The sequence below is a fragment of the Barbatula barbatula genome (genome assembly GCF_947034865.1).
Source record: "Barbatula barbatula genome assembly, chromosome: 3".
Lineage (NCBI taxonomy): Eukaryota > Metazoa > Chordata > Actinopteri > Cypriniformes > Nemacheilidae > Barbatula > Barbatula barbatula.
Window position 1 is genome coordinate 10,286,956 of NC_136764.1, and position 10,499 is coordinate 10,297,454.

At 40.0% G+C, this 10,499-nt stretch overlaps 1 protein-coding gene across 5 annotated transcripts in view; it reads right to left on the bottom strand.

Annotated features, from left to right (window-relative positions):
• pard3ab (par-3 family cell polarity regulator alpha, b) overlaps nt 1-10,244 on the bottom strand; it is a 71,508-nt gene extending 61,264 nt beyond the window's left edge. For 4 of the 5 annotated variants that reach the window (XM_079451386.1, XM_079451384.1, XM_079451385.1 and 1 more), the window contains exon 1: nt 9,867-10,244. In XM_079451386.1, the coding sequence (XP_079307512.1) occupies nt 9,867-9,986 (120 nt within the window). In that variant the 5' untranslated portion in view covers nt 9,987-10,244. The remainder of the gene's footprint in view (nt 1-9,866) is intronic. The other variant, XM_079451387.1, reaches the window with a different exon arrangement.
• Nucleotides 10,245-10,499: the final 255 nt, after the last annotated feature.

A 10,499-nucleotide genomic window follows, 5' to 3' on the forward strand; every position in this document is an offset into this window, starting at 1 on the left:
CTCAGACAGACAGAGGACACTCAACAAAATGAGAAAAAGCATAAAGGTAATGAAGGTTTAACTAATCAGGATAATGCACCTGAATCTAGAACATCAACAAGACACCACAAACACACACACAGGTCATTACAGCGCTACACGACACCTAACAGCCAGACTAAACAACACAAATAAACTAGAGAATGCAGATGAACTGAACCGAGGAATACACTTTCTAGTCTGCGGCCCGAACTATAAACATGACAAAGAAGCTTTTTCTGAAGGACAAGTGATGCCCGGATGCAGAAAACCGGGACCACAATGCATCTGGGTGGGTTGATAAAAAGTGAGGCCACACTTAAATCTTTATCATATTCAGGTCCACCGATGGTCCACTTGGATTCCTCCTCCATTGTTAATGTGTATGACGACTTTTTGCGATTACTTTAAAAAGTAATAAATGCACCTATCTTCAATAAGTCACATGATCTGAGGTATCACTTACAGTCCATCTGAAGCACATGGACATGTCAGACGGCTCAAAGTTCAATACTGAAACATAAAAGGCTCTAAGACGTCAAATAAACAGCAAAATACAGATCTGCAATACAGTCTACAATAAACAATGATTTCCGGCCAATCAAAGGACGACATCTCAAAGAACCAATCAGGATTAACTATACCTGTTTAGCCCAGTCCTCTTCTTCTCAGAGTCTCTTCTGCAGAGAGAAATGATGCTTCCACATTCTCGACTCTCACAATCTGTCTTTCTCACAGAAAGACAGGACAAGCACAGAATAAAATGTGTTTCTGTCTTTTTGTGTTTATTCTCCCTCAGTTCAAAAGCAAATAGTCCTAAATGAGGACACATTGAGCAACTTGAGAATTTCACTCTCAGAGAGACCTGTGTGTATGTTAGGGGTGGGCGATATGGACAAAAAATTATATCTAGATAATTTTGGCGATTTTAACGATAACGATAACTAGACGATATCCATTAAAAATGTGTTTTTAAAAGTCTGAGTTACTTAATCACGGATGAGCACCATGTTGAATGAAAACAGTGCTTATTTATTTTCTTTAACATGCAAGTATTCAAGTAAAAACAATTCAAAGACATACAAAATACTAATTGAATTAGTGCAAGAACATTGAACTAAACATTCAGTTGTACACCTCTGCTGTAATGTAAATTGTACAGCATACAAGCAAGATGAAATTCTAATATATGATAGAAGTTGGGGAGGGCAGTTGAGCTGAAATAATTTCGACTTGGCACTTTCCCTACCTACTGAATCGGCAGCATTTATTTTGCTATAAACTTGGTGATAGCATTTGTAATGTCTTGCCACTGTTGCTTTTCTTATCGTAAGGCACATTTCCGCTAAACGACTCCGCTAAAGTTTGCTGCGTATGTTGTGCAGCAGGTACCTTAGCCGATGTCGGCTTTTCTCGGGCAGCGGAGTCTCGGAACTTTTCATACTCTTGGTATTCCTTACTATGGTTGGTAATTTTAACAGCAACATGTTTCCTACACACTTTGCAGAGTGCCGTCTTTTGCGCAACATCAGTTTTCTCAAAACCGAACCACTTCGATGCAAGTGAGTTTGAGCCACGTTTAGCAAATAAGTCATCTGAAGTAGATTGCGAGGCTCTGGGTGTCAGCATGTTGTCTCCGTCTGTCAAATGGTTACCATAACCACATTCGTTAACCGGTGTTGAACATGCGTGCGGCCATGCGCTAACCTGTGAGAGAGATGACGACGTGTATGCATACAACAGCAATCACGTGACGCCCTGCTGCAGCCTCTGAATGTGTTGAGTTTTAATGCGTGTTTTGGAGTGTTTTTTTCGGAGTAATTAAAATACTCGATAATGAGAATTTGCACATCGTTACCACAACAATCCGGATATTATCGCAGACGATAATATCGCCCACCCCTAGTGTATGTGTAAACTGAGAGGATTGTCTTCTGTAAAAAGACAGTGCTATGTGATACATGAGAGCCCATGTCTTATTGAACAGCTGAGAAAGATTGAGGTGCACGAAGTAACTAGATCTACAAACTGATATTATATATAATAAACATTACACAGACATGTATTTGTGCGTATGTAATATTTATTAATGCTTTGGTAATGTAAGCCCATGTTTATTATGCTAATAAAGCTTCTACAAATCTCTAGAGAAAGCACATGTCCGCTAACCCAAACATGAGCTCCAATGAGGGACTGTCAACATCTTCCAACAGAGAGCAAAGTGTTCTTTATAAAGCCTCTTTTCTTACTAACTGCCTCCCATTCAGCAAAATGCAGGAAATAGGAGTCATTTCACAGCCCTTACTGAAACACAGACACGGTCACGTCCAGCTATTATGTATTATTATTACAGCGTCTACTCTTAAGATGTAAAACAGTAATAACAAGCATATGACACAAATGCATAAAGGGAGATCTGTAGAATTTAATACTCCTTATTAAATAGATCTTGAACCTTTGTTCCACGGTCCCGTTCATAACCTGACATGTAAGAGGATGCACAAACCCCCATAGCCCAGAAGTATTTATATGATGTACACAGACACACAAATTTGTTTAGTTTTACAGGAGACTATACAGAGAGCATAAAAACTTGGCTTTCTACAGAGCTGCTCTTCCTCAGCACACACTCGAACTCATTTCAGCCAGACTCAATTAAATCACATCCATTAAAGCCTCGACTGAGGGTTAAATATAGAACACCATCATCATCGTGAGCCCCATCCAGGGCAGAAGGATGGAGCAAAATCACTGTTAACCATGTTGAAACCCGTCACTGCTTCAGCAGAGACACCGGTCGAGCAGAGGCCAGAAGATTAAAACCTTAAAACCAAATCGCTTTTTCTAAGAATGCACTTTGTTTAAATGGGCACAGTTCATCGACTCTAACAAAACACATATTCAAAATGTTTTTATTGCAGAGTGTTTTAAATGGGCTATCACCCATCCCTAAAACAGTGTTGACGAAAGTCAGACCACAACAGAATAGCACAAACAAAACATATAATTAAAATAAATCATCAAGTTAGCATTAAGCCCAATGTTAGTTATACGGCTAAGCATCATTTTTGTAAAATGTTTTGAACTGTTTGGGTATTAGAAGTATTCGGAAAAAAAGTCAGGTCACAAGAGGACGAGTCTCAATCTTTTGGCAATTTGTAACTTTTTTTAGTTTTAGCAATTTGATATAAATCCATGCAATGCCTTTCTTTACATTTTCATACGATCTAGTTTTGCCCAAGTGACGGTTGTGTTAAGGGGTGGTGGACCGTATTACTACATTTTTTTCACATCATACAAACTCATACGAAATCTATCCCAAGTTTAACAATCTTTTGTCAATCATAACCATTATTGGCTCTGAAATGGTTCATCTCCAGCAGATGTGAAATAGGCTTGAAATAAATACGTAACCCCATACCGCCAATTACATTCAATTCAAATTCCATTCAGATTCTGAAAATCAAGCCCCAAACTCTTTCAATGTTTCAGTTTCTTATCTCCAATTGCAATATTTGTGCCAAGGATTAAGAATCGGCTTTTGATAGTTCACAAGATATGCCCAAGCCTTAGTAACCATTATGAAAACAACAATTCTGAGAAGATACTGTAGCGAAACTCAGGTTAAATCAATCGCAAAGGTTATGTTTCTGTACCTAAATGTGTTTCAAATGCTATTGCCTTCAACGCCAGTGAATGCCGGCTGTCTTACCACAGAGAGCGTGTATCTATGCATATGAATTTATAAGACGAGCTGTCGTCTGACACTCGTGTTAATGTTCTAAATATCATTCTGGAGATCTGACCATATAAAGACAGAATCGCTCCCTCTCCCCCACCCACATACACAGACCAGGAGATTCACACAAATGCTAAACTGTGCTTTTAAAAGCGGTGGCCTCAGGATGAAGCATTCATGCAGCCTGAAATACTCCTCTGCGGATCTCTTGCTATTCAGAACAACTTGGCAGCCAGATAAAAACTAGCAGACACACAGAGCAACAGAACCAACCGACAGAACTAAGATCACAAACAGTGTGACTTCACTTGTATAGACAGGTTTATTCAATTCAGAATGTGTCCCCAAAGGAATAACAAAACATGAAAAAGACATTGTCCATCACAGGACTAAACAGTCATTGAAAGGAGGGATGCATTGTTGCAATCTGCCTATAGACTACACTAAACACAGTGAAAACTATGAGCCATAAACGAAACCGTGTTTCGTTCGAGTAACAAATGAATTCCGGATCTGTTGTTGCTAGTAGTGCCTATGCCTTTTTACCATTTCAAAGACTAGCAACATTTCTGCTGGAGTAAAAAGCAGACAGAGAGTCTGTGAGAAACGTAATAGAGAAATTGTGACTGAAGGTGTGCGAGTGTAAACTGGTATTTACGATTACATACATACACTGTAATATTAATATGTATAATGTGTCCCAAGAACACTGCAACATTGTATGTCTCGCTTTGTAAAGTCATTCAAGGCTTTCTGTGTCCTGAGCAGCAAGGTTGTTCTGCTGTTTACAGAGGCTTATTGAATGTTTGACAGCTAACCAATTGAATCACATGGGAGTGCAAGATCCAATCGGAATGTGTCAGTGTCTCTTTAAGAAGCTTTGTACCAATGACCTCATATTTACATGTGTGTGTGTGACCCTACAGCAGGACTAAGAACACTGCGGTTGTGTCCACACTGTTATCTTGCATGCATTGCAGCAGTCTGTTTTGTGATTTAGACACATGACTTGTGTGGTTGGAAGGGGCCAAATGCAACAGGATCTAGACCCTGAACATCCTTTATTTATGACCAAAAACAGGCACAATAAATCTCTCCCACATATCATAACTGTATGAAAGACCTTCACAACACAGTTTTTACGTGCACAAAATTTACGCCATCACATTGAGGTGATTTTTAGATCAGGGATAATCACATAACATCTGAAGTGATCTAATGTTGTTCTTTTTCTAAGAGCCACAGCAAAAGTTCAGCATGAGTCTGATTCTCTGCCGAAAGCTCACATACGGGGGCCCTAATGACAAAAGTCACGTTTACATCTTATGCTGTAATAATGATAGCTGGGTCTCAAGAGGTTACCTGACTTAGATGTAGCCTACGCTGAGATTTTCCTTTTTTGAATTGTTTATGGAGCGCTAAACTCTACTTGTGAAACTCACGTTTCATCGAACTAACATATAACTAGTTTGCCGCTAAACTGTGTAGCTGTGCTTCAATAACTTTCATTATAAGGGTTTTCAAATCTATGCTGTGCAGTGAGAGAGGAACATGCTTACTGTGGTGCAATCTAAAGAACTACAAAAAACTGTGCACTTCATTGTACACATCACAAAACGACAATTTACATTTTACAGATAATAGCTTTGCTTTGCTGTGCTCTCCGATTAATGCATAATATCTGAACAAATGACAAAGCTCATGTGCAAGGAGTCTGCTTATGCAACAGCTGCAGGATCGGGTTCTCCATCAGGTCATGAACTAAAATTTTAGGATGCAAAACGATTAATCACGACTATTCGTTTGCAGGATAACATTTTTGTTTACATAATATATATGTTGCAGCTGCAGATGCTGCTTATGCATTCGAACTGATTCAAAATACTGTTTTAGTTCTACAATCCTAAAAGTGATGAGATTATAGGGCCAATATATTACTTGGAAAATGTCTGCAGCACACACTGACTAATGGCCCATATACTTTTAAAATGACAGAAATTATGTGTGCTGGTGTTCAGATATTCTGATGGATAGCAATGCCGAACAGATCGTCCATTAAACAGACACCCACAGTCTCACACAGAATACCTCTGTCTGCGTGTGTGTGTGCGGGTGCGATTTGGGGAAAATAAGACATTACGATTGCGACTTGATTTGCGATTAAAGTCAAGCTTCAGCTCAATATTGTCAATAGCATGCACCACAGTATGGGTATAGTTACCCTGCTGAAAGAAAACAATAAAAACCTTTACATAAATAATTGTTTCCATTAAAACCATTACAAATTTTCTTTTGATGTGTGTTATGGGCATTATTCAAATAGGAGTTAATGTTGTTCTATTGGTTCCCAACTGCCCAATTACATCACATCAATAGAATACAGTACACACGATTATAGTTTCCTTTAAAACAAATACAACTCCCATTATAACTCTATAACATGTTCTATTGTGTTACTGAATTATTAAAATGGTACATAGGTTACAAAGGCTGATTAATTCATTTTTAAGTATTTGAGATTTTAAAAACAAGCAGAAAATGTGCTGAATGTTTCATTTCATCCAAGTGAAATTAGCAAAACAATTAGATAGAATTTACATTTGTTTGAAATGCAGAGCCAGGCGTGAGTTGACACGTGAGGCGTGCGTCATGCCTCCTCTTTAATGCCAGATGCGCTTGTGGAGACTTACGGTGTGGAGCCGACTAAAGTACAAATGGGCATTACAAAACAGGCTGTTGTGCGCGTCCAGTTTAAATGGCTCATCCAGGAAACGCACCGCACAGGGCAGATGATGCACCGATACAATTTCTTAAGACCGGTCAAGAGTACCGATATTTTTTTCTGGTACCCGCCGATACAGATACCTATAACGACGCCTGTATAATGTACAATTATGTTAATAAACCAAACAATATACTCTGTGGTCAATTATAAAAAATTCAAGGTGGGTGGTGTGGTAAAACTTGAGTGTGTTATAACTTAAGTTTAACTTAAATTAATCGGACTGTTATTTTGTCGGATCGCCGCGAATGGTGTTTGTGTCCTCGTACAGTGAAGCGCTGGCGCTGAAAGCTCCACAAGCATCAAGCGTTCAGTACACGCAACCGCGCCACTCTTTCACATACAGAATACATATTTAAACAGTATCGGAATATTTCGGCAGCAGTTACATTTAACGTTAGCAGTTCAGCGCTAATTTCTTGTAAGGAAATAATACATTTGCCAGATTCTGTGCCGGTCTGTGTTTTTCAGCAAATTCTGTTTTTATGCCGGATTGTGGAAATCATAGGGGTCTATTTATGTCACATGAGGAATCGGTCTTTGGTATTCTGTGTTTCCTTACGAGTATGAGTACATGAGCTTGGTATTGGGCCGATACCGATACTGGTATCGGTGCATCCCTAGTGTGCGTTACAATAGGTATTAGCAGCTATTGTACAATTGCTCTTTAATGACATATCGCTTATTGCTCCCCAAACTCTTTGTAAGTCGCTTTGGATAAAAGCGTCTGCTAAATGACTAAATGTAAAATGTAAATGTCTTCTAAATTGGATTTTTCTTTATTTGCCTAGTATAATTTCTGACTCTGCAGTCCCCATAATCCCTCTCTCTCACTTTCTCTCTTTCTCCACCCTTCTGTTTCTTTGCTTTTTTTAATGGCGGGTTTACGCAGTTGTCTAGGGCAGTGCTGATTGGGCATTATGGAGGTGTGTTGACTCAGTTGGTTAGCAAGAATGCCACTCAAACGGTCTTGGAAAAGACGCGTTTCATATTTTTCACATAGCAGCCTCGTGCGATTTCCGTCAATTTCCATTAATCGCTCAGCCCTTGTGTGTGGTATAAAGAGCAGGAAGTGCCTAAGTCTCAGCAGCTGAATGACAAGAAGAGGGAGAGCTTGATATAGTTAAAGAAGAACATAGGGATTTGGGGTAAAGAGCAAAGCAAACAGAAAGACAAATACAGCAGGTTACACATTCTAAAACACTGTCGCCGTTTACTAGGGCTGGGACGATTAATCGTGCAATCATTATGCTTAGATACTCAAATTTATTACGGTAAAATGCAGCCACATCCGAAAGCCAGAGGGTGCAGAATCGAAGCATTTGCATCAAAGCATCAAAGCTCATTCTCACATATTTCAGACATCAGGTCGCTTTGTAAAGCTGTTAGTAATTTTAATAAAGTCGAACTTTAAGCAAGCCGAGGCGAAACTTGCGTAGAAACGCCCGATGATGCTCGCCGTGTGAGCGTTTTTAATGTGACGTGCTGCTACTGGGAGACGCGTGTGGAGTCACCAGAGACTTGCAGTGCAAAGACGAGAATAAACAAACCTAAAGACAGAGAGTGGCATCACACTAAAAGTGTGCATCTAATAGAGAGTGAAGAGCGATGAAGACCTACAGTACAGTCCCGATGAACATCAGTCATACATTCATACTCCATTGTCTTCCTACTGTATATACTGTACTTGATATTGCCAGAAGATAAATAATAAATCTCATTAATTGATATCTTTGGTACATTTTCATTACTTGCCTACATTTAAACCACAGTAAGCATTTAAATGAACTGTAATAAAAGCAATCTAAGAAAAAAGGTCATTCAAAAATAGATTTTTGGTCATTCCACCCATTTAAGTTATTCTCAGTGTGAAAATCAGCCAACCAAAAATTCATTAACAGTAGCAAGTGAGTGGCTAGAAGCTTTTCTATGACTGATAGCATTTGAATGGTGGCTTTAATTCAACCCTGATCAATTTACTACATTTATGTGGCGTTTGTATTATTGACACGTAAAAGAATGCACCTTAAATATATGATGACCCCATTTTTTCCGATGTTTTTCCAAGAAAAAAACAGTCTTATATTCACAACAATATGGTCATTTCAAAGCGGAATAAAAAATGTATGAGAATTAAAACAGACAATTAATCGTCATAATCGCCAAAGCCCCATTCGCCATGATGTATTAGACAATTAATCGTCAGCCAAATGTCATAATAGTGACAGCCCTAATGTCAACTACATCATAGTGGTATGCTACTCTATAAAAAAGCCAATACAAATCGTATACGTCGCAGTGGAACAGTGTCAACAAAACAAAGGTTTACATCATATCAGTTTTGTCGTCATTGCCATATACAGCAGCTGACATGTTTGTGGCAAACATCACCAAATCATTCATCACACTCATATTTTGCCAGCGCGACATAAACAATTGTCCTGCTACACAACCAAAAGAAAAGATTATTTATTAATGTGAACAAACGGGCTTTTGTCTAACCGACTCTTGCTCTCCTGAGATCTCTGGGCCTCGAAACATACTCACTTTAAAACCTCACCAATGCGCACTTGAGATTGTTCTCATGTGGGAGATTTGTTGGCGCTGCATAGACTGGAAAAAGCTGTACCCCTATCCTTCATTAAAACCAAGGCTATACCGATCGCGACGTTACCAAATGAAAACGCCCACAGCAGACTGTCCAGAAATCCGACGGATAGACAGTTTTGTTACCTGGAGCGTCTCGTCGCGCGTAGCTGGAATAACACACGGTTTAAAGGTGTCAAGTGCGGAGACGATATATCCATTATTAAGGTTAGCCTAGCAACATCAGCGCTAGTTATTGAAACAAAGCCCGAGACTCTTTCTGTCCTTACACGTGAAAAAGTTTCAAACAACGTTTCATTGCAAATCACAAACAGATGCGTCACATCCAGCAAGTCACAAGAGGTGCGTTTACATTCTGTGGCGTGCCTAATAAACAATGTCATTTCTAACGGGTGCCAGAGTGGGAATAACGTGGAGTAAACTTCTCCCTCCTACTTCATCTTGCCCCACTCCTTACTCGTTTCCATCAGTCTACCGTACATATTGATAAACAACCACTGGTGGACATATTAAAGACGAAATATACACAACGCGTGTTGTGTTTGGGGATAAAGCTGGTTTTATCCCGTGTTTAGTTGAGTTAAAGTGTCCGGACGGTCCCGATCCCTTCCCCCGCTCACTCCGTCTGCACACCGCCATGTTTGCAGTCTACGCCGGTGGTGTCCAGCGCAACAATGTTTCAAACGCACAATCAGATGTTACAACGAAACAGCATCTCACCTTGGCGATCGCTCTCCTGTACCGCATCGCGGCCTGCTGGATGAGCGTGTGCACTTTAAGGTTGCCATCTCCGCACGGAACAACGACCCGAGTCCTTCCAAAACACACAGTCACTTTCATAGTTTCCACTCTCCTGCCCGAATCCAGGAGAAACTCGGGATTAAAGGTCCCCGTGTCTCGAATTCCAGATCATGAATAATCTTCGGTTCGGCTCCCTATCGGTGTAGAAGTTAAAATCGCTTCCCGATCCGTTTCATCGCGTCGGTCGCAGCGCGGCGGCGTGTGACCACCTGTTTAGTGTTTGGGATTGTGTACGGGAACCGCGCAGTCCGGAGTGCGTTCGGGAGCCACGCAAACGGGCGTTCTGCGCCCTCTGGCGGTGAAGAGATGTACAGGCGGAATATTTGTAAAGGTCTTCCCCGATGGAGAAATATCGTATCATTGGTCTTCACTAGAAAAAAGGCTCAAAAATCAGCCAGATCACATTTTTCTTTATATGCTATCTAATGATGTGCCTTTATCTGTGAGGGTTAGGTAAAGTATAGAAAATATAATCCGCCTGATATAAAATCAAGGGAATTGATCTTACATATACACAGAAACGTGTGTGTGTGTGTGTGTGTGTGTGTGTAA